The sequence below is a fragment of the Hypanus sabinus genome, chromosome 2, assembly GCF_030144855.1.
Source record: "Hypanus sabinus isolate sHypSab1 chromosome 2, sHypSab1.hap1, whole genome shotgun sequence".
Classification (NCBI taxonomy): domain Eukaryota; kingdom Metazoa; phylum Chordata; class Chondrichthyes; order Myliobatiformes; family Dasyatidae; genus Hypanus; species Hypanus sabinus.
Genome location: NC_082707.1, coordinates 188,193,848 through 188,219,724, shown reverse-complemented (window position 1 = coordinate 188,219,724; position 25,877 = coordinate 188,193,848). Strand labels below are relative to the sequence as shown.

The following is a 25,877-nucleotide window of genomic DNA, read 5'->3' as shown; positions in this document are numbered from 1 at the left end:
GGGCATAGTTTTAAGGTGCTTGGAAGTAGGTACAGAGGAGATGTCAGGGGTAAGTTTTCTTACACAGAGAGTGGTGAGTGCATGGAATGGGCTGCCAGTGGCAATGGTGGAGGCGGAAATGATAGGGTCTTTTAAGAGACTCCTGAGTGGATACATGGAGCTTAGAAAAATAGAGGGCTATGGGTAAGCCTAGGTGGTTCTAAGGTAGGGACATGTTCGGCACAGCTTTGTGGGTTGAAGAGCCTGTATAGTGCAGTAGGCTTTCAATGTATTTATGTTTCTAGAGCCATTAAGCACTCTTCACATGACAAGCCATTCAATCCCGGAATCATTTTCATGTACCTCCTTTGAACGTTCTCCTTTCTATCACATCTTTTCAAAGGTAAGGGGCCCAAAACTGATCACAACAGTCCAAGTGAAGCCTCACCAGTGCTTTATAAAGCCTCAACATTACATCCTTGCTTTTCTATTCTAGTCCTCTCGAAATGAATGCTGCATTGACATCCTCACTACTAACTCAACCTGCAAATTAACCTTTAGAGAATCTTGCACAAGGACTCGCAAGTAATTTTGTAACTGTATTTTGTATTTTCTCTCTATTTAGAAAATAGTCAATCCTTTAATTTCTTCTACCAAAGTGCATGACCATACACTTCTCAACACTGTATTCCATCTGCCATTTCTTTTCCCATTTTCCTAATCTATTCAATTTCTTCTGCAGTCTCTCTACTTCCTCAAAACTACATGGCTCTCCACCTATCTTCATCTAAAAACTTTGTAACAAAGCCATCAATTCCATCATCCATATCTTTGACATATAATGTAAAAAGAATCAGTCCCAACATACCCCCTGTGGAACACCACTAGTTACTGGCAGCCAACTAGAAAAGGCTCCCTTTTTTCCCCATTCTTTGCTTCTTGCCAATCAGCCATTGCTTTATCTATGTTTGAATCTTTCCAGTAATACCATGGGCTTGTAGTTTGTTAAACAGCCTTAAGTGTATCACCTTGTCAAAGGCACGTCTATCCTGCTTGTTAATTTTTCAAAGAATTTCAACAAATTCATCTGGCAAGATTTTCCCTTGAAGAAACAATACTGACTATGGCCTATCTTATCATGTGTCTCCAAATACCTTAAGATTTCATTCTTAATTATCAACTCTAACATCTTCCTAACCTCTGTGGTCAGACTAACTGGCCTATAGTTTCTTTTCTTCTGCTTGCCTCTCTTGAAGAGTGATGTTTGCAATTTTCCAGTCTTTAGGAAACATTCCAAAATCTAGTGATTCTTGAAAGATCATTACTAATGCCTCTATGATCTCCTAAGCCACCTCAATCATTTATAGGTTAATTGGTCACATGGGTGGAATGGGGCGATTCTGGCTAGGGCTAGATAAGTCTGTTACCATGCTGTACCTGTAAATTAAAACTAAATTAAAACAGAATAGATAAATGCACATCTGGTGGTAGCTGTGACAATACATCTGGGAATATTTCTTCAAAATCTGCAATAATTGCATAGAGCTGTTGAAATCATTAACAACAAAAACTGATAACACGTGCAATTAGCTCTAAGTTCTATTCCCTGTTATTTTAATTGCATCAATTTTAATGTTAAGTCTGCATAATCAGGTTTAGACTTTAAATAGCAAATTATTTTAGCAGGATAATGCACGCATCACCTCTTCTCATTGCTACCATTAAGGAGGTGCTGCAGGAGCCTAAAGACACATACACTCGATATTCTGAGTACAGTTTCTTTCTGTTCACCTCCAGATGTCTGAATGGGCAGTATACCCATTAACACTACCTCACTTTTTATGCTCTCTTTAAAAATTATAATGTATTACACTGTACTGTTGCCACAAAATGACAAATTTCATTACAACACACACAAAATGCTGGAGGAACTCAGGCAGCATTGATGAAAAAGAGTAAGCAGTTGATGTTTCAGGCTCAGACCCTTCTTCAGGAAGAAGAATCCAGAAGAAGGGTCTTGGCCTGAAACATCACTTGTTCACACTTTTCCAATGATGTTGCCTGACCTGCTGAGTTCCTCAAATCTTTTTATGTGTGTTGCTTCGGATTTCCAGCATCTGTAGACTTTCTTGTGTTTGATATTTTACGACATATACAGTGATATTAAACCTGATTCTAATTCTGATCTTTAAGTCACATGAAGCTATTTCAATTCTCATTGTCCAGAGCAAGGAGAACCTTGTTACTTAACTCCATCTCTTAGATTGTTTCTTGCACTGTTTGAGAGAGGACTTCTTTCCCATATGCATAGGCCCATCCATGTCCCAGTTTTAATCTTTCCTTGCTGGAGTGCATTTTCATAGATACCGAAGAAATTTTGAAACCCCAATGCAAATGAAGACATCCTTCTTGGTTACTTAAACTACAGATCTACTTTCATCTTCAGATCACTTGAAAACTGATTATAAATGGGAATGCAGCATTAAGATGTTGTAGGATATACTTTAAACAATTTCCCCAAAGGAAGGGCCCTGTGTTTTAATAATGCAGGTTGAGTACTCCTTCTCTGAAATTCAAAAATTCAGAAGTCTCGGAGATCTGAATTTCTTTTGGGCACTGACATGATGTCACCATGGAAATTTTCACAAGGCATGGGAAGGTTCCTAGGTAATACCCAAGTCTCTGCAGCACAGACAGTTCTGAGAAAGTGATCTCACTTACGTAAGAAAGAAGAGTTAGTGAGACATAGAAACACACTGCATAAAGCGAAAAATGAAGATCTTGATAGTGAATTGAAAGAGCGGATTCGTCAGCTCTTGGAGTGAACATATGCTGCAATACGATATGCTGATCATGAAACAAGCAAATATCTATCATGACAAACTGAATATTGAAGGTAATCACGTATACTCAGCAAGCTGCTTGCAGAAATTTAAGAAAAAGCACAGCATTAAACATTTTAAGACTTGTGGTGATAAAGTGTCTGCTGTTCACAAAGCTGAGAAATTGAAATTGTTGAGTTTGCCAAGGTTGTCGCTGATGAAAATTTAACACTCTGATTGTCTGCTTCAGTGCACAGGTCTGACGATGAAGTGTCAGATACAGATTGCTTACTGATAGGACCTAAATTCAGAGTTGGAAACAATGGCGATCCCAAGCTATCTCTCATTATAGATTCCAAAATCTGAAATCTGAAACACTTTCAGCCCGAAGCATTTCGGATAAGGAACACTCAGTCTGTATTGAGAGGGCAGTGGAGATAACTCCCCCACTCTTTTCTGAACCTGTTCCTGTGGAACTTCTCACACGTGTTTCCTGTTTCAATGTTTCACCTAAAAAAACACAACGTCCCGGTGATCAACGGGAGTTAGGTAAATTCCAGAAATAGAACGAATGAGTAACTTCGGGATTTGGAAGTGAAAGTTCGGCTTTTCACCAGTGAAAGCCATTGCAGCTGGACCCAGTGGTTATCTGTCACAAACCCAAGAATAGCTTCAAGGGTAGATTACTGATTGCAAACCAAGAGATGGAGATTTGTTACTGGCTAACAATGCATAACAAACTGGAATAGTGTTTTTTTTTAAACAGTTGTTTGATCTGCATTCATTTGGACAGGGGCAGAGTATTCCATCATACCCCTGACTTGTGCCCTGTAGAGTGTAGTGAAGATGTTCATTTATCTTTCAAGTCTTGACTTAGTGATGGTGCCTCTGAGTCAGAACGTCTCTCTCCAGAGATGGCAAGGCATTATCAAGGCTGACACTCTATTATGGAATTGAGGGACTGCTTCACTGTCAGAGCTGACATTTTTCAAATGAGGTGTTGAACCATTAAATTCAGACACTCTTCTCTTGATATCCACTTTCATTGGATAGCCAGTTCTATAATGCTTGCTTAAACCTGCCAATCAAAGCTGAATTTCTCACCCAAGGACTGTAAATCCCAGTAGTTGTTTGTTCACATTGTGGTATCATTACCATCTTGACTGTAATCCAGTACAGACATCATGGCTGCATCATTTGTCAACAATTCTGAGTATATATATAACATATCATTTGGTTGATCAACCAATCTCTAATCTCTTCTTTACCTTGTGACATGGTGATCCTGCTCACATAATACTTAAACATGAGAAAGTCTGCAGAAGCTGGAAATCCAAAGCAACACACACAATATAATGGCAGAACTCAGCAGGTCAGGCAGCATCTGTGCAAATGAATAGACAGTTGATGTTTTGGGCTGAGACACTTCTACAGGACTGAGAAGGAAGGGGGAAGATGCCAGAATGTTAAGGTGGTGAGAGGGGAAGGAGGCTAACTGGAAGGTGATGGGTAAAGCCAGGTTGGTGGGAAAGTTCAAAGGCTGGAGAAGAAGGAATCTCAAAGGAGAGGAGAGTGGTCCATGGGAGAAAGGGAAGAAGGAAGGGACCCATGGGAAATAATAGGCAAGTGAGAAGAGGTAAAAGGTTAGGGTGGGGAATAGAGTTGCGGGGTTGCAGAATTTGTTTATCGGAAGGAGAGATCGATTTTCATGCCGTCAGGTTGGAAACAACCCGGGCAGAATATAAGGTGCTGCTCCTGCACCCTGACAGTGGCCTCATCTTGGCACAAGAGGAGGCCATGGACCAATATGTCAGAATGGGAATGTGAGTCAATTTAAATATTTGGCCACCAGGATGTCCCGCTTGTGGCAGATGGTGTGGAGGAGCTTGATGAAGTGGTCTCCCAATTTAAGACGTGTCTCACCCACGTAGAGAAGGCCGCATTGGGAGGCACTGAACACAATAGAGGACCCCAGCAAGTTTGCAAGTAAAGTGTTGCCTCAGCTTGAAGGGCTGCCTGGGCCTCTGACTGGAAGTGAAGGAGGAGGTGTACAGACTGGTGTAGCACTTATGCTGCTTGCGGAGATAAGTGCCAGGAGGGAGGTTAGTGGGGAGGGATGAACAGACAAGGGAATTGGGGAGGGAGCGACCCCTGAGGAAAGTGGTGGTGGGAGGGTGGGGAGGTAAAGATATATTTAGTGATGTGATCTCTTTGGAGATGTTGGAAGTTGCAGAGAATAATGTATTGGATGTGGAGGCTAATGGTGTGGTAGTTGGAGGCAAGAGGAACTCCATCTCTTTTATAGTAGCAAGAAGATGGGGTGAGCATGAATGTATGGGAAATGGAGTTGATGCGAGTGAGGGCAGCATCAAAAGTGGAGGGAAGGAAACCCTGTCCTTTAACGGAGGAGGACATCAGTTGTGTCCTGGGAACAGATGCGACAGAGGTGAAGAAACTGAGAAAAGGGAATAACATTTTTACAGGAGATAAGGTGGGAAGAATTATAGACAAGATAACCATGGGAATCAGTAGGTTTCTAAAAGATGTCAGTTGACAATTTGTCTCCAGAGATGGAGACAGAGAGAATGAGAAAGGGGAGGGAGGTGTCAGGGGTGGACCTGGTAAATTTAAGGGCAAGGTGACAGTTAGAGGCAAAATTAATAAAATTGATGAGCTCAACATGGGTGCATGATGCAGCACCAATGCAGTCATCATTGTAATGCATTATATTTGGATAAATGTCCAGCAAATTCACAGACTTACAATGATAGTTTAATGCATTTAATATTAATTGTGAAAGCAAACTACTGCTTCTGTGTCATGGATATCAAGTAACGAGGTTACCTTCATCACCAAAGTGCTAATCTGCTTACTCAGTGGAGGCCTATCATGTAATTCATGTTAGCTATGACAACAAATGGACATGAAGCATTATATTTTATGCTGTTATTTCAATCTTATAAAGCACTGTGCAAAAGTCTTTAGCACATATATACAGCTAGAGTGTCTAAGACTTTTGCACAGTGCTGTATTTGTCAACGTGGAGCGGAGAGCAAGTTTGTAAATCTGGCAAGGGCAAAGGATGTTGGGTGTGGTGAGGGTGGAAAACCACAGGAGGGGTGTGGGACAGGCAGCAGGGAAGGTGTGCCAGGGGTTGGGGGTGGCACAGGTGCAGACACACCCAGACCTGAGACATCAGACAAGGTAATTTGATTCTAAATTATAAGCTTATTGATCATTGCACAATGTCTGCAAGGTGCTTCCTGTTCCCTCCCCTCTCCCTTCCCTTTTTCCCCCACCATGATTCCCCTCTGCCTGCCCCCTTCCCACTATCAGAATCACTCACATGTCATGAAATTTGTTCTTTTTTGTGGCAGCAGTACAGTGCAACAACGGGAATTACTACAATACTGTGTAAAAATCTTGGGCATCCTAACTATATATGTATATGTGCCTAAGACTTTTGCAGAATACTGTATTTTTAACATTGGAGCAATAAAATTGTGAGAGTGTATTCCAAATACTATATGATGTAACTATATAAGTAATTGGTATATTGTTACCACACAAACCACACGTGTGGACTTATCTTATATTATGATAAGAGTCTATCCAAGATAGAAGTTTTTCCTTGAAAAGAAGTACAAGGAGTGATTTTTAAAATGAGAGGAGTGACAGGATAGTTAGGAATAAACTTTTGTTTTTGTGAAGTCTGAAAATAGGACAAACATACCCAAAAGTTGAAGCCCGGCTTTGCAGGAGAAAAAGTACTGAAGGAATTTGTTGAAGGTTGGAACTCTACTACAAATGGCAAATCGTCTTGACTCAATTATTGATATTAAGTCTGAAACCAATAGATTTGTTGTCTATTGATGTTCACTGTTGGGGAAAAGGAAGTACCCAGAGTTAAATTACAGGTAACTTGTAATCTCATTAAAAGTTGAGATGGACTGAAGGGTTAAATGTGTTTCTTATGCTCCCATGTAAAACAAACAAACATCTGCCATCTCCTTTCATTTCTCAGCTACCTTTGACATTTCTTTCAAAGCCCCTTTCAGCCAGCTCACCAGCAGTAATGTAATAATGACCAGATAATCTACTTTCTTATTTATAATTTAAATCTTGCCAGGAGCTCCGGGAAAGCTCTTCCTGCCCACCTTTGGACGAATGTTGGCCCTTTGACATCTACCTGAGAAGACAGATGTTATAGTTTGATATTGATAACTCTGTAGATTGATTCGGCTTGCTGGAGTACCTGAAGGGCTAACTGCTGTTCTTCAACAACACAGAGGCCATTCAGCCCCTCAAGTTGGTTCTACCATTCCAATGGCTCATGATTGGTTTATATTTTAACTTCCATTTCAGAAGCAAAATTAGGTTTATTATGACTGAAATGCAGTATGTTGTGACATTTGTCTTGTGGCAGCAGTACAGTGCATTATTGTCCCTGTGTAGAGTTTTCCTACCTTTGTACCTCTTACCTTTGCCTGACACAGCGCTATCGACATTTTTAAAGCATTTCATGGATTTGGGGAAACTGTCACAGATTTCCTCTGTCCTTTCCTTATTTCTTCAAAAATTTAGTAGTAATTTTATGGTTTTGCCCCTGACTATGAATCAAAGACTTCACAGTCAATGATAATAAACCTGTTTGGAAAAAGAGATAGATATTCAAAAAGTTCAAGCAAAGCTGTAGGTAAATATATCAACAAGCAGACTGTGAATTGAGAATTCAGGTGAAAAATTTAAGGATATGCAGCTGCTGCCTGGTCTGCTCTCCCAGGGTCAAGTGTTGAAGACTGTCAAGGTTGGGGATAAAAAGTAGAACTTGAAAGGACCAAGTAACTCTAATAAAGTGTGGAGAGACTCAGCATGTCAGGCAGCATCTATGGAGAAGAATAAATTGCTGATGTTTCAGGCCGAGACCCTTCTTGACGACTGGAAAGGATGAGGGGAAGAAGCCAAAATTAAAAGGTGGGGGCAGGGGAGGGAGTACGAGTTGCCAGGTGAATGAGTGGTGGGGGGGGGGAAATGAAGCGAAAAGCTGGGAGGAGATAGGTGGAAAATGTTAAAGAGATGAAGAAGAAGGAATCTGATAGGAGAGGACAGTGGACAATGTAAGGAAGGGAAGGAAGAGGGGCACCAGAGTTAGCTGAGAGGCTGTTGAGGAGAAGAGAAGGGGTAAGAGGGGAGAGAGAATCGGATACAGAAAAAGAGATAAGGGGGGAAGGGAGGAATTACCAGAAGTTGGAGAAATCTATGTTCTTCCATCAGGTTGTAGGCTACGTGGATGGAATATGAGGTGTTGTTCCTCCAAATTGAGAATGGCTTCATCATGGCAGCAGTGGAGGCCATGGACCGACTTGTTGCAATGGGAAGAGGGAGAGGACTTAAAATGGCTGACCACTGGGAAAACCTCCCAGCTGTGGGCAGACAAAGATTTGCTCATTCAGAGTAAGTGGTGTACATCAATTAGAAACTGTTACTTAGTTCAATAAAGCCAATGAAGATGAAGAGCTCTAGGTTTTCCATTAAATACAAATCAAATCCACATTACTTGATATCACCTTACAGCCTTTTACTCGTTCATATACAACAGGACGACTACCATACCATTTCTCTGTTTAGACACCTTTTTCCACGAAGACTTCTGAAGTATCTTTGACATTCTGTCATTTCCTTTAGCCTTTCCCAATCAGGGCTTAACATAGCAACTTGTGAAGGACAGATCATTAGCTGACAGCTACCAACAACTTTAAGCTGGAGCTATTAAAACTAGTCTACCAAGTTGCATAGGTGCATTTGGTCAGCAGTGAATGAGGAAAATAGGGAGCGAGAAAAAAACATAAAATTTTGTCCCATGCCAGTGGTGTTCAAGACCAGTGGGCAAAAGTTTATGGTGAACAGTGAGAGGTTTCAAGGGGATTTGAGGATGAATTTCTTCACCCATAGAGTGGTTGTGAGCTGGAACGCATTGCCTGAAAAAATGGTGGAAGCAGCCATTCACATAACACTTACGAAGTTTCTGATCAAGCACTTGAATTGCTAAGATAGTGACATATGTGTTCAGTTCTGGTCACCTTATTATAGGAAGGATTTAGAGAGGATGCAGAAGAGATTTACCACAATGCTGGCTGGATTACAGAGCATGACTTATGATGAAAGGTTAAGGGAGCCTAGACTTTTCTCTTTGGCGTGAAGGAAGATGAGAGGTGACTTGACTGAGGTGCATAAGATTATGAAAGGTATAGATAGAATTGGACAACTAAAATGTATTCTATATAGTAGGCTGTGGACCAAAAGCTAGTCAATGGGATTTGCATTGAGCGGTGGTCATCATTGGACATGATGGGCTGAATGGTCTGTTTCTATACTGTTTGACTGTAAATGAAACAAAATGTTTTGATTCTTTATGTAATCCCAAGGTCATCATTAATGATCAGGAATTCAAATCACATTTGGTAGATGGAGGAATTAGATTCAATTAATTTGATAGGATTATACTAAGAGAAAGTATGAGTGATTATGAAATTGTCAGATTGTTGTGTCAAAATCCATTTTAAAGAAGGAAGCCTCCTGGCCCTGTAACTCCAGAGTCTCAGCAATCTGGTTGACTTTTAATTGCCATGTACAAAGGTCAAGCAAGCTACTCACTTCAAGGTAGTTAGATATAGATGTTGTCTCCCCCTCTACCTCCTTTAAATTAATGATGAAACAAAGGCCACTCTCAGGTTGGAAGAGCAACTCTTCATGTTATAACTGCATGAACATTGACTTCTTCAACTTCCAGTAATTTCTCCCCTCCCCCTTTTTTTTCCAATTCCATTCTGGCTCTCTTCTCATCTCGTCTCTGCTCCTTACTTGCCCATCTCATCCCTCTGGTGCTCCTCCTCCTTCCCTTTCTCCCATGGTCCACTCTCCTCTCCTATCAGATTCCTTCTTCTTCAGACCTTTACCATTTCCATCTATCACCTCCCAGCTTCTCACTTCATCTCTTCTGCCCCACTCTCCCACCTTCCCCTCACATGGTCTCACCTGTCATCTGCCAGCTTGTACTCCTTCCTCTCCACCCCCAACTTTTATTCTGGATTCTTCCCCCTTCCTTTCCAGTTCTGATGAAGGATCTCAGCCTGACACGTTAACTGATCATTCCTCTTTGCAGAAGCTGCCTGATCTGCTGATTTCCTCTAGCATTTTGTGTGTGTTATCAATATTGTTGTTGAAGTATATGTTTTAGTTGCAATACTGTCTGAGCTCATCTTACAAAATATAATGAACCGATGTAGCAGCTCTCCAACATGGTGACTAATGAGGTGTTTTCTGCAAGAACTAGTATTGTGACTCAGTGACCCTGCCTTCCATCATTATGTGAGATGCAGGTTAATTGAGGTTAGCCAAGGAGCTTCTACCCAGCTAGCACTGCTGTGATATCAACAGCGTTTAGGATAAATTATGCAGTGATTGAAACGATGTCAAACTGGATGTCAACCAATTCCATAGCAGGAGAATAATAATAGGAAACTTGATAATTACATCTCGTTTTTTTTTTAGAATTGATCCTCTGGTATCCCTATCTGAGGTCCTATTGATTGTGGAAGAAGAAGTAACAGTAAATTAGTAACTACTAGCTCCTAAAATGATATTGACACCATGGTAACATCTCTTCATTATAACTGCATACATATTGACAGACATTGTCTGGATCCAATGATGGTTTAATGGCATGATTTGCATAACTTAGTTTATTTTAATTTAAAGAGTTTTCTCAGTTGTTTGTCAGGTGATGAGTGTTAATTGCCTGAGCTAAAAAGTTCAAGGACTAATTTTACTTTCATTCAATTATGGGCTCTGCTGACAAGACCAGCATGTATTGCTAATTCCCAGTTATCCTTGAACTGGAGCCATCTAAGGTGTAGCTAAGAGTCAGCCACATTGCTGTGGGTCTGAGCTCTCAGTCGAGGCAGATTGAATAAATTCTATACCAATCGCCTCCCTGGAAAGACTAACCTTTTCCTCGAAAAGACTGCCTCCCTGAAAAGACCAACCTGCTCCTCTAAATGGCGATTGAATTATCTGTATGACACTGTTGTCACAAATGGATTAATTTCTGAGTTATGCAGTGTTGATTATCCTAACCTTCCCAATGATGAAGTTAACAAACAGACTTTGAGCCAACATTCCTGGAAGGAAGCTTTCATTTCCAGTCTTGATCGAAAGGCAATAGTTTGCATATTTGGGAGGGCCTGTTGAATGATCAACACCATCTTTCCTTTGGAACTACTCTCTAACCTCCAAGGTTTAGGCCTCAGTACCTCCCTGTGCAACCATATATTACCTTGAGATCCATTTTTTGCTGGTATTCAGATTAGAACAGATAAATACAGGAGTCAATGAAAACCTGCACAGAAGCAAAGACTAACAAATAGCCAATGTGCAAAAGAAGGCAAAGTGTGCAAATAAAAGAATAAATAAGTAAATAAAACTGAGAACATGAATTGTACAATCCTTGAAAGTGAGTCCATTGGTTATTCGTCGTCGTTAGGTCGCATCTGGAATTTCCAGTTGGCAGACGATTTCCCTCCACGCTGCTCTGACATATTGGGAAATCATGTACTTGGTAGGTTACAGCAGTGGTTTGCCTTTGCCTTCTGCCGGGTGAGTTTAAGGAGATCACCAGTTCTTGCAGTGGATGGCCAGGACGTCAAAGTGTCTTGTTGCGCTCTTAGCGCTCCACCAACGCCTGCTGGCCTGCCTTCTCGACCGTTGGACCATTAATTGGTCTCCTCCGCTCAATTTGCCAGGGCCAGACTTCACATGCTGGGATAGGCAAATCCCCTACCGCATCGAGGGTTGAGGACCCATCGGCTACCCTCACCTGGTTTGGCCCGTCTGCCAAAACGGTTTACCGGGTGTGGCCGTTGTGCATGCTACAGCTACTTGGAGCCACAGGTGAGAGCTGAACGTCCGGTGGGGAACAAAGGTTCATGAACTGCCCTGAGCGGATACGTCTAAGATGAGGGGGCATAATTTTAAGGTGATTGGAGGAAATTATAGTAGGGAAGCCAGAGGTAAATTTTTTACACAGATGGTGATGGGTATGTGAAATGCCCTTCCAGGGGTATGATAGAGGTGGATACATTAGGGACATTTAGATAAGTTCATGTATATAAAAATGAAGGATTATGTACTGTAGGAGGGAAGGGTTAGATTTATCATAGAGTAGGTTAAAAGGTTCGCACGACACTATGGGCCAAAGGACCTGTACTCTGCTGCAATATTCTATGTTCTTGATAAATTCTAATGTATTTATTTTTTTGTGTGAGTGTCTACAAGAAAACATGGCATCAAAGGTTATGGGGAGAAGGCTGGGAAATGAGGTTGAGGAGACAGAAGAGAAAGGATCAGCCATGATTGAATGGCGGAGCAGACATGATGGGCCAAATGGCCTAATTCTGCTCCTATGTCTTATGATCTTATGGTCTAAAGTGAATCTCAGGATAGTATATGGTGACATAGAAACATCGAAAACCTACAGCACAATACAGGCCCTTCGGCCCACTAAGTTGTGCCGAACATGTCCCTACTTTAGAAATTACTAGGCTTACCTATAGCCCTCTATTTTTCTAAGCTCCATGTACCCATCCAAAAGTCTCTTAAAAGACCCTATCGTATCCACCTCCACCACCATTGCCAGCAGCTCATTCCACGCACTCACCACTCTCTGCGTAAAAAAACTTACCCCTGACATCTCCTCTGTACCTACTCCCCAAATGTGGCAACCATTTCAGCCCTGGGAAAAAGCCTCTGACTATCCACATGATCAATGCCTCTCATCATCTTATACACCTCTATCAGGTCACCTCTCATCCTCTGTCGCTCCAAGGAGAAAAGGCTGAGTTCACTCAACCTATTCTCATAAGGCATGTTCGCCAATCCAGACAACAGCAAAGTACATTCATATAGTGCATGTACTTTGATAATCATATTTCCTTGATTTGGACTTTGAAATCAAGGTTCTCCAAGGTTGCGATTTTTCAACAGGCCAAACAACCTATCAATAGCCACCAAGTATATTGCTTTAATGATTATTGAATATGTACTCATCTCTGAAATTATATGAAGATAATCAAATGTAAAATGGAATAGACTGTAAACATGATAGATAATTCAATCCAAACAATGTTGTAATCTCTATGGCATTTTTATGATTGAGGAATATGCTGGAGGAACTTAACGAATCATAAGGTATATGATGTGTTGTCCAAGGGAATTTATCCTTTACATATCAGGTGTAAGGAATTCATAAAGTCTTTTATTGTGAAAAATATTTTATAATTTTATTGCAAAGGTTAAAAAAAGAAATTGTGGCATTTTAAGTTATTGAAGCATTGGTGATAATATCAATATTATTACTCTTTTTATCATTGACCAGATGAAATAGGAGGATGGAAGTTGTGGCAATTAGGTGGGCTAGTGTAGTAGTCACAACATTGATCTAAAGAGTGGGAACATAAATGATTATCTAAGAAAGAACAGAGAAGAGCATCATTTAAGAAATAATGTAAATGGTGGATTTCAATGCTTAAAAGAAATTTTTGATCCACACAGCACCATGCAACAGTCTTAAGCACCATAGATATTTTATATGGTTTCAAATGGTGTGGCCTCCACAGAGCCCTGATCTCAGTACCACTGAGGCTGTCTGGAATTACCTGGCAAGACAGAGGCAAGCGAGACAGCTAGTCTGCAGAAGAACTATGGCAAATGTGCTAAGATATATAACCATATGTTGGGAACGTCCTATGAGCCAATTTACTTATAAAACTGCACAACATTGTACCTAAGAGAATTGATGCAGTTTTAAAGGCAAGGGGTGGTCACACCAAATATTGATTATTTTTCACTGTTTTCTGCTCCTTATAGAAAAGTTTTTTTTTAATTTATAGACACTTTTGATGTCATTAGTTTTGAAAGTTCTTCAAATTGCAGATTTTTTTTACATGTGCCTAAGAATTTTGCACAGTGCTGTACATGGATGGTAGGGGTGTGGTGGGCTTGGGTAAAGCGCAGGTCAATGGCACTGAGTAGAACAACAAGTCAGTATTGTCTAGATGGGCCGAAGGGCCTGATTCAATGTTGTGTTGCTCTGACTCTGTCACTCTGTTGGGAAGGATATTTGCCATCTTTGCATGTCCTGGGTGTGTTTGAGATTCCAGTATCACAGCAATGTTGTTGGTTTCATCTTTAATTAGCTGGGCTGAGCCTGTAGTTAATTGTGTTAAACTGCAGCCACATGGAATACAACAAATGAGGAGGGGTTTAACCCCTGTCTGAAGTGCAGCCCGTGATGGGCAATGAGTTTCCAGTTTTAACAATGACTGCCTCATTCAATGTTGATTAAGACTATAAGACAAAGAAGCAGAGTTAGGCCACAGCCCATCAGATCTGCTCCACCATCCTATCATGGCTGATTTATTATCCCTCTCAGCCCCATTCTCCTGCTTTCCCCCTGTCACCTTGACACCCTGACTAATCAGGAACCTATCAACCTCTGCTTTAAATATACCAAAGGACTTGCCCTCCACCTGTCTGTGGCAATGAATTCCGCAGATTATCTACCCTCTGGCTAAAGAAATTCCACCATCTCTGTTCCAAAATGAACCTCCCTTTGTTCTGAGGCTGTTCCCTCTGGATCTAGACTCCCCCATTATAGGAAACATCCTCTCCACATCATCTCCATTTAGGCCTTACAATATTTGATCAGTTTCAATAAGATCCCCCTTCCCCCCCATCCTTCTAACCTCCAGTGAGTACAGGTCCAGAACCATCAAAAGCAAGTGGAACAAGTTTTGCAAAAGAAATCAGTGCTTTTATTAATGGAGAAGATATGGGTGAAACTGATGTTCAAATGATCAGCTATCCATTATTCAGTAATGCTACTTCTGCTTGACTCTACCATAGCCAATCTGCAATCTGAATCTGGCACCAGCTTCTTGTGTAAAATAGATTATTTCTGTATTAGAAGTGTCTTTTCAACAGATGAAGTTGAATGAAAGAGATATTCAACTTTGTCAGAGTGTTTTGACTTGAAAGCCTGTCAATAAGCCTAGTAGCCATAGCTAAGTTTATTACACTGTAAGTGATGTTGTCAAGTTGACTTGGGGCTCAAAGTTTAAGATTGTGTATTATCATCCTTCAGTACACAAGTGTAAAGGAGAACAAAATGATTGTTATTTCAAACCCAATGCAATATAAAAAAACAACAAATATACAGAAAACAATAACAGCACAATAAATATAAGTACATAAGATTAGCTTACATACATCAATTGTATATACATTAAGTGACTCTAGATATAGGAGTGTCTGTACATTAAGTGACTCTGACAGGAAATGATAAAATAGTGATGGTGGTTAATGGGTTTTTCAGCCTCTTAAAATGTTTGATTAAAAACTTAATTTTTATCAAGCATTTGATAGGCTCAAGTTGGGAGGAAATTTTCTCCCTAGTTGCACGTGCTGGTCATGTCTTAGTTATACCTGTGCAGTGTCCATTGCTCTTGAAATTCTCTTCAAGTAAAATCAAAGAATTATCTGAAGTAAAATACAACCTACCACAGGCAGACAACCAAGGATAGATTCTGAGTGTCATTGTCTGATAAGTGCTGACTGACAATGATAGTAGAACTGTTGTAAATGAGGCTTGATCTTATTGAGTGATAGCTCATGCTGGGGAGGTGGGGAGTCTAAATGGGCCACCATTACTCAAGATCCAATTTGTTGTCATTGAATTGTACACACATATACAGCTAAACAAAACAATGTTCCTCAGGGACCAAGGTGCAAAACAATAGACAATAAGTGCAGAAGTAGACCATTCGGCCCTTTGAGCCTGCACCGTCATTTTGAGATCATGGCTGATCATCTACTATCAATATCCGGTTCCTGCCTTGTTCCCATATCCCTTGATTCCCCTATCCATAAGATACCTATCTAGCTCCTTCTTGAAAGCATCCGGAGAATTGGCCTCCACTGCCTTCCGAGGCAGTGCATTCCAGACACCCACAACTCTCTGGGAGAAGAAGTTTTTCCTTAACTCTGTCCTAAATGATCTACCCCTTATTCTCAAGCCATGCTCTCTGGTACTGGACTCTCCCAGCATCTGGAACATATTTCCTGCCTCTTTCTTGTCCAATCCCTTAATAATCTTATATGTTGCAATCAGATCCCCTCTCAATGTCCTTAATTCCCATGACACAATATCACACGCAGCACATAAAATATTATTAATATAATACTATTAGCAGTATAAAAATAATCTGGACATTAACAAATTGACATAAAGTGCATATACAGCATATACTGAAATATACAACAGTGTAATGCTACTGGGCTGACATAAATAATGTGTACTGGGTGGTAGCTGGGTGTTCAGAAGTCTCACAGTCTGGGGGAAGAAGCCGTTATCCAGCCTAACGGACCCTGTTCTTATACAGCGGCACCTTCTGCCTGACGGTAGGAGGTCAAAGAGATTTTGGGATGATTAGGAGACATCCTTGACGATATTCTTATTGTTCATTTAATAAAGGTCATTAACTTTTTGGAGAAAGAATATAAAGAACATGATGAATAAGACATCCCTTGTATGATTGGACTTACACAGAGGTTTTAAAATCTAGGGCATCGTGACCGAAATGATGTCTGCTGTAGAGAGTAAGCAATAGCTGTGTGCATCATGCATTATATAAGAAACAGTTTTCATCTCCTTTTGGTTTGGTTATGGCTTTATGAGTTTATAGAAAATTGCAGTGCTGTGCTCTCTCGAATCTTTTTCATCCAGCCTTCTGATGGCAATTTGGTTTCACATGTGAGCTGCTTCAACACAGGTTCTTTGATGTTATTTAAATCACTGCTCCACACAGCAAATAAACTCTGTATTTTGTATCCTCCATTTTTAACAGCTTGCATTCCCTCAGAGATACCAGATGTAACTACTGTTGGCTGATGCGATAGTTGCCAGGCAACATCCTGTGTAAATTTGACACCAGACTGTTCAAAATTGAATACCTGACCAATTAAGAAGGCTGACCCCATTTTCTGGTGACATTTTAGAACGGTGTCACAGTTATATTCCAAAATGTTTTGATTATAACAGTAGTGTTTTTCTTAACATATTGATATACACTCAGCTTTATTAGCTGTACGCTCATTGTCTTCTGCTGCTGTGGCTCATTCACTTTAGGGTCCGACGTGTTGTGCATTCAGAAATGCTCCTCTGAGCATAATTGTTGTAATGCGTGGTTATTTCAGTTAGAGTTGCCTTCCTGTCAGCTTGAACCAGTCTGGCCAGTTTCCTCTGACCGCTCGCAATAACAAGGCATTTTTGTCCGCACAGCTGCTGTTCACTGGATGTTCTTTGTTTTTTGCACCATCCTCTGTTAGCTGGAGAGATGGTTGTATGGGGAAACCCCAGGAGATCAGCCGTTTCTGAGACACTCAAACCACCCAACGTGGCATCAACAATCGTTCCACGGTCAAAGTCGCTAGGATTATGTTTCTTTCCCATTCTGATGTCTGGTCTGAACAACAACTGAACTGCTTGAGCACGTCTGCATGCCTTTCTGTATTAAGTTACTGCCATATGATTGGATGATCAGATATTTGCATTAAAGAGCAGATGTACAAGTGTACCTAAGAAAGTGGCTACTGAGTGTATTATCCCTGACAAAATGGAAAGCAATGCTGGTACTTCTGTTTCAGAGCATAGTGACTTTCCTTAGGAAGAAGCAGTCTTTGGTCACTGAGGCAAATAGGCATCATAATGTCAACATTTCCTATTCATCTCTTTATCTTTCCAAATTGATACTGGCTTCTCTGGAGAATGATGGCTGACAGCAACATGTACTCTACTCCTTATTAGATGTCAGTCAGATTACACTTGGAGTATGGTGCACAGTTACTCTCACAGCCCGTTTTCTAAGAAAAGATGTGTTGTAATTGGAGAGGGTCAAGAGGAGATTCACAAAAATGATCCCAGGAATGGAAAAAAATATCGTATGAGGAGCATTTGATGGCTCTGGGCCTGTACTCACTGGTGTTTAGAAGAATGGGGGTGGGGATCTCATTGAAACCTACTCAATATTGAAAGGCCTAGGTAGAGTGGATGTGGAGAGGATGTTTCTTATAGTGGGGAGTCTAGGATCAGATACACAGCCTCAGATTTGCTTCAGACCCTTTCGATTAGAGATGAGGAAAAATTTCTCTTGTGAGAAGGTGGTGAATCTGTGGAATTCATTGCCACAGATGGCTGTGGAGCCCAAGTCATTGGGTATATTTAGAGCAGAAGTCGATAGTTCTTGATTAGTCAGGCATCAAAGGTTATTGGAAGAAGGCAGGAGAATGGAATGGTGAAGCAGACACGATGGGCCAAGTGGCCTGATTCCCCTCCTGTACTTATGGTCTTATAAAATGCAAAATTGCTATGTTAAGGCAGTTTGGTTCTGCTCTGAAATCATTTTTTCCCTACGGGGTTAAATGTTAGCTTTCATTACTGACTCTCATGCATTGGTGATTATCAGTACCGGTACCTTATCGGTTAGAACAGAGTATTACATTGCCAGGGATCACTAACTGAGGATCAATTTCCACTGGTGTCTGTAAGAAGTGTGTATATTCTCCCACGACCATGCGGGTTTCCTCCGTGTTCTCTGGTTTCCACCCACATTCCAAAGACACACGAGTTATGGTTAGTAAGTTGTAGACATGTTATGTTGGGTCAGAAGCCTGGGGTTACTTGCAGGCTGTGCCCAGTACATCCTTGGACTGTTGGTCAGTGACTTAAGCAAGACACTTCACTGCATATTTTGCTGTTTGAATGTACATGTGACAAATAAAGCTAATGCTTATCTTTTTACATTTATTGAAGGACAGGTGTATGGTAGTCACCTCTGAGCACTTGGTTCCTTGACTATAACAGAGTTGAATGCCTGCAGTACACACAGTGGTCAAATCTTTGAATGTGATGGCCATAATGGTTAAGGACAACATTCTTTTCCCTTCTGCCTGTATTTACTGAAAATTCGCCGCCAGTTCATGATACTAACTTGCTAAGTTACCTGTTCTTTCTCTATTATATACCCCAACAATGAAGATATTTGGTAAAACAGAGGCCTTAATACAAAGGTCTTGGAGGGAACATTGTTCACAACTTAACTTAGTTAGGTTTGTAGATGTGTGTGTCCTTGATTGTGTCTACTTGGCTGTGTGTGTTGCTTTGAAATATATAGTGCACTCATGGGTGCAAACTGCTTGCATGGAAAGGGGGATGTTGCTGGCTTCATCTATAATTAACAATTTGTCTTTTGCTTGCACCCCTACTCCCTAAGGTCCTAGCACAACTTGCCAAGAAGACTCCTGTACCAACTATGGAATCTGCATCCAGCAGTGGGAGGGATACACATGTGACTGCTCCATGACTTCATACAGCGGCAGTCAATGCAACGACCGTGAGTAGTTGGTTTCATTAACTATCCCCGTTGCTGGCTGAGATCAGCGTGACTGCAGTGATTTCTTTCCCAATGCCAAGGGACTCTCTTTCGAGTTTTAGAACTAGGTGTATCACTGGAATACAAAGAATGGTTGTACTTGTGGTCAAAGAAAGATAATGATGCATTTGTCTGGTTTTTGTAACACTTGGCGTTTTTTGTGCATGCTGGAAAGAAAAGTAGTAAGTGATCTGTACAAAACAATTTTTAAACGTGCATCTTAAGTGGTATTCTTTCAGAAGCAATGACTGTTGCAACTTGTAGTATATATTTTGAGATTGTGTAATGAAGGGCATTACACTAATGTATTAGACGTCCGTGAGGAAACTGAGAAAGGCCTAGCGTGACTGGTGTCTATGCTCATCATAGATACATATATCCATCTGTCTTTCAACCATTGCAAAGAAACTTAGTAAAGAATTGAAGCTCACAGGATAAACCCTGCTCTGTTCGTCCTGTTGGGTTAATTGTCATATTAAAGAGAGGAAAAAAAGGAAGCTTTCTTCATTTAGAAGTTCAAAGGATGTCAGAAATCTAAGCTCAAACTTCTCTGACAGGCTTAGATACACTTAAAGGGATATAAGTTACCCTGTGCAAACAGTCACTTCAATGAAACAAATTAATTCTCGCGTTTATCTAGGTCCAAATCCCATGTGTCCTCCTCTTTGCCATACACTAGATGGACTGAATGGCCTGTTACTGTACTGTGGTGTTCTGTGACTCTGTGACACCTTATGAATATTCACACTGCTTACTAATCACCATCTATTTTCAAAGGATCAAGGGAATGAGCTATTTAGTACCTCAAGCCTCTTCTGCCATTTAATGGGATCAAGCTCATCCATGAACTAACTTTATTTATCTTCTTCCCTGATCCCATTATCAAAAAATTAGCAATGTCCAGGTTAAAATTAACAATTGACCGATTGTCAGTTTCCATTAATTGAAGAGAGTTTGTCATTTCTGCCATCCCCTTTTGACGAACTTTGACCTTTAATCCTAACCCAGCCAACTGAAATATTTCCTCTTGCCCGACATGACTGTCTCCCATAAGTACTTTGGAAAAACTTGTCCAGTTTTATATGTATTCAGGCCACGTTCTAGGTCATTGAAATCAATGAAGTTCCTCCACATTCATCAAACCAGTCCCAACACTGTACAGTCTCAAATATATTTCTCATGGGGGAGAAAGAAAACCTAAATTTATTATAATGCAATTGATGATAAAAGATAAAGCAATTGAAGAAAATAGTATTTTTTGCTTTATTGGGATACAGCAAAAAATATGTCCTTCTGGCCCTTTGAGCTGTGCTGTCCAGCAACCCTGGTTAACTGTCGCCTAATCACAAGACTATTTACAATGACCATTTAGCCCACCAACTGGTACAAATCAGATCCTTGGGAAAAAAATCTTCATCCAGGAATAATGAATCTTTGGAATTTTCATCCATAAGGCCTTGGATGGCCATTCAGTGAGTGTATTAAAAAGAAAAATAGACAGTTGGTGTACAGTGATATGAGTTTAGAACATAAACAATACAGCACAGTATAGGCCATTCAGCCCATGGTGTTGTGCTGAACGTTTGACCTGCTCTGCAAACAGCCATCCATTTTCCTATCATCCATTTGCTTATCCAGAGAAGTGCCCCTAATGTGTCTGCCTCTACCACCACCCTGGCTGGGCATTCCATTTACCCACCACTCACTGTATTTAAAAAAAAACCTGCCTCTGACATACTTCCTCCAATTACCATAAGGTCATCCTCCTGGTATTAGCCATTAACGCCCAGGGGAAAAATTAGTCTCTGCCTGTCCTCGGAAAGGATCAGCCTTGATCTAATTAAATGGATGAACAAGTGAGAGGGGGAGGGTGGTGGGGTCAAATAGCCTGTGGCTGTTCTTATAATATCTGGATTCAAATTTTGTCTATGATGGATTGCAATGGTTGTTAAAACAGATGAATATTCAGTGCCTTATTGATCCTTATTATTGTGATCTATTGCTTTTAATGAACTGTGTTGGAAGTTGTACTTTACTTGTCCTTGCCTTTGAAGAGAGGTGGAAACGTCAGGTCCACTACAGGTAAGTGCTGTTGAGGCACATTCATTTGAAGAAGTTTAAGACGTATTGACGTCAGACTTGCTGGTTTCAGATGATTGAAACGTTGAATATAACTCTGAAACTGAGTTTAATAAAAAGTTGTCCTGATTGATGCTTACACAGGAGCTAGCTTGAGGGTTTCATCAGCCCGGATATGTCTTCTCTCTTTCAAACCAGATACTCTGATCACAGTGATTGCAGGATGCAAGCAATGGGCAGAAGGATGATATTCTTTAGTTTAATTGTGGAAAAGTCTTTTCACCAGAGGTTTGTCACACTAGTCTTGTTGTGTTGATTGTGTAAGAGAATGGATTGGCATTTTCTGTGGATACAGACTGTTAGTATATACGTCTTTATGGGATTACGATTACCTTTGACTTTTCTTTAAAGTGTGTCTTTGAAAATCACTGCTTTACCAAGGGACCTCTTAATATAACAGATATATTTCATCCAGAAATACATATCCAGTTCAAATTCAGTTTATTAGCTTTATAATACCCAAACCATGTAAGAAATTCCTTGCCTCTTGTATACAGTATGTGTCACAATCACACTAAGGTGTTCAGTGTGAAGAAAGTGCAGTTGGCTTGTTCAGTATCATGAAATCCTACACTGTTGGACATATATTGACCTTTATGAAAAATAGTGACCTATTAGTTCAAGTAAGAATATTTAAATGACACTTTGCAAACAGTACATTCTCTGCTATGGTTATCAGTTGGGCTCTTGGGGAAATGCTAAATGCCCATTGACAGAGAATGTCGGAAAGAATGCCATCGAGGGAAAAGAGGCCGTGACTTTGCGCTTTGTCACTGGTAATGATGAGAGTGAGTGAAGGACAATTGGTAGCAAGATTTGTCACCGTATTGTTCATTGGTCATTGAGAAAGGCACATTGGTGGCAATTAAAAAGTGAGCTGGAAAGATTTGAGGGGAAGAAGTCAACAAAAGGCAGAGTAAAATTCTAATCTGTTTTGTGTTCCTAAAGTTCATTCAAATGAGAAATATTAGTGAATGGGGGGGGGGGGGGGTGTGGTCAGAACTGTTGAGGTTACCCTGTTTGATTGATAAATGGAATCAATATAAATAGTCTTTATTTTCTGGAATATAGTGGCTTGGCCTTGTTCTCCTTGTGAGTATTTGTAGTAGGTTCAAGAGAGGACCAAAAGGATGGAGTAATATTTTCAGCCATATCTTTTCTGTGGAGCTTTCCTGGATCACCAGCAAAAGAGGGGGGTGAGAGTTGTCTGATTATGAACAATCCTTCAGTGTCCATAACCTGCTGCAGGAATTGCAACCATTCTTCTCAAAAAGCATCTAAGCCAGGAGGTTCCAAATCTTTTTTATGCCATGGACCATCACCATTAAGCAGAGGATCTGTGGACTCCAGGTTGGGAACCCCTCATCTAAGGTCACTTTGACATCTTAGTATACGGAAGAATTGGGAACCCATGTGGGAGATGGGTTGAATCAAACTTCAATTACCAGACCTCTAGTGCTCTTGGTCACATCCAATGTCCGCACGTACTCATGTACCCCAAGCAATATTCATTGTTATTTCTGCTCAAGGTAAAATCAGCAAAGCTGCAGCTTATCTGAGGAATTAGATAAGCAGAGTGCTCTTTTACAAATTTTTTCTGCATTAAAATCTTTCTGAGGTTTATATATATATCTGACAGTGGAAGGAATAAGCTTGAAAGGTTGTACACCTGATTGAAGCAAGGGTTCATGCCATCTCACTAATAATACAAATGTTTGTATAAGGATTTACCTATAGTACGAGATGATGTTTTTTAAAAAATGCTGTGAAATGGAAATGGTGTTGATGACCACCATAATGTTGGCTTTGACTCTGATTTATAATATGAAGATTTACAGTATAATATCTGATGAATTTTTAAAATGTCTAGTTAAGAGGAAAATAATGTTGAACCCACCTATATGTTTGCTTTGGACACCCTTGCAATCTCTTGCCCTTTTGAAGTTGAAATGAAGGACCATTTGGCAGTAGAACTTTAGAAAACTGAGATACCAACAGACTCAGAGATCCCATATGCCCTTCAGGACTCTGAATGCATATTTAAATTGAAGTAAATGGTGTAATGAGAATGCAGAATACCATATTTTCTACTTTTTCGTTAAATCTTTGTGAAAATATGCCTTTGCCTGCTATGTTTGACGTGTTTCATAGTCCTTCCAAGATAAAATGAGAATTGATGCTAGGAATGGAATGGGATGTTCATAGGATGATCTAATAGTCTTTCATGTGCATCCCTCACCAGCTGGGCATCTGTGACAAGACTCTTCATTTAAAATATCTGTACAATGTACGCATTAAGAAAACAGATATATTCTTCAGAACTTCTTTTTCCATTTTAAGTACATTTTCATTATCAAGCCTAAACAGTTCTGTAGGGGCCTTGTTTCTCATGGGGCTCAGATTAAATGCAGTAATCCTGGAAGCTGGGTTGCTCCCTCCACTTTTCAGGAAGAGCTAAAGGAAACATCTGTCTTTCTCCTAAATGGATGGCTGTGGCTAGACTTCTTCAGCTTCCTTACCTGCCTTCTGCTCTGAGGTGCTCTGTGTTGTAAAACTGTGAGAGGACAGGGGTGCGGAAGGGAATTTTAATATTTAACCAAGAAAATCCTGAGTTCTCACTGGCATAGCATCTAAGTACCTGTCTCTCAGATTCAGATTCAATTTTAGTGTTTTTGTCGTGTTGATTGGTTGTCCGTTGTATCTGACAATGACAGTAAGAAATCTATGTGGGAGGGTTTTTAAAGTGGAAAGCCTATTACACTGGGGTGGCTTTACTCTCTCGAACTCGGAAATGTGGGTCCAGTGGTACGAGTAGTTGTCACAACTGGGGTCTTCTTCAGTTGCAGGGGATAACTAGGACCTTGCCCTTTGTCATGTCTCCACAAAGCTTTGCAGAACTGCCTTCCTGGCCTTTGGCTCTAATCTGCCCAGTCTACTTCAGCTGACCTTGCATGCTAGGGCAGGCATGTCCCTATCCCACCAGTGTATGAGGCCCACTGGCTACCCTCACCTGGTTTAGCTTGCCTGTCGAAGAGGTGTACCGGGGTGTGGTTGCTGTCACATGCAAACAGCTACTTGGTGAGAGCCAAGTCTCTGCTAGAGAATAAAGGTGACTGAGCTGTCTCAGAACAGAACTGAGAAGCCATTTCACCAGCGGTGCTACCCCTCCCTGGACACTCCATACACCCCTCTTTTGGGCATGCATGCCAGAGTGAAATGAAGTTATTTGCTTGTGTGAATCTCACAGAGTAACTAGTGTACAAGGATGAGTACAGAGTAACAGAGTGGTGCAAAGAATCGTAATGCATACTGAAGTTGTGTAATGAGAAACACTGAAGCGATAATAAAAGAAAGGGGGAGAATTAAGTTTTTAAAAACATGACAGCATTGGCAGGATGGGGATGTGAAAGAGGCGACTGGTTCAGAAATCTGGTATGAGTGGGGAAGGAGCTATCCCTGTGATTAGATGACTGGACTTTCAACTGGCTGTATCTTCTCCGAGAAGGTAGAAGGGAGGAATAGCCAGGGTGGCAGGCATCCTTTGTGTTCTGGATGTAAAACGTCATGAAGGTGGTCTGAATGGAAGGACCGGGGAGGTTTACCATCGCTCCAGGTTCCAATAATTCGGAGCCAAGTAGCTGCTGTCCAGGCTGAGAGGCAAACAGACAAAATACTTCCTATAGGAAATTTGTAGAAGTCCAAGGAATCTTTGTAAGCAAGTTAAATTTTATCAGGTGTCTACTGAAATAGACACCTTTGTTTATCTTTGCTTTGTTTATCACCACATCAGTGTGGATGAACAAGGAGAGGTTGTTGGTGACTTGGGTGTCTAGGAGCTAGAGTTCTATCTAACTTCTAGGTCAATAGTCCTGTTTGTCATGATGATGTTAAGGATTATATTGTTGTTCACATGACACAAGTTTTACCATCTCTTTCTTGTAACTCATCTCAACATTGTAGTTGATCCAGGCCTAGAGCGGTGTCAACAACAACCTTGAAGATTGGGTTGGCACTGTATTTGGACATACATACACTGATATACTGTGAGTAGAGAAGGGGATTGAGTACACAACCTCAGGGACATCTGTGTTCAGGACCAGAGTGAATGGAATATTATCACCGATTCTAACCAACTGAGGCCTGCCAATCAGAAAGTCTAGAAGCCAGTTATTGAGTGGGGCTCCAAGGACAAAGTTCACAAGCTTCATCTGTTTCTTTCCTCTCTTGCATAAAATTTTACTCTGAGCTCGATTTGCTTAAGTCAAATTTCTCAAATGGTGTGAAGGGAAAGATGAGTCTAAGTATGGTTGTATCAATGAGTTTCAAGCCAGCCAGGACTCTTGGTTACTGTCAATATTCATGAGCAAACGGAGAGCCAGAAATAAATATCAAA

At 40.7% G+C, this 25,877-nt stretch overlaps 1 protein-coding gene across 1 annotated transcript in view; it reads left to right on the top strand.

Annotated features, from left to right (window-relative positions):
* LOC132404104 (neurexin-3-like) overlaps positions 1-25,877 on the top strand; it is a 2,171,528-nt gene that overhangs the window by 945,162 nt on the left and 1,200,489 nt on the right. The window contains exon 15 of the mRNA XM_059988144.1: positions 19,187-19,306. Coding sequence (XP_059844127.1) covers positions 19,187-19,306 — 120 coding nt within the window. The remainder of the gene's footprint in view (positions 1-19,186; positions 19,307-25,877) is intronic.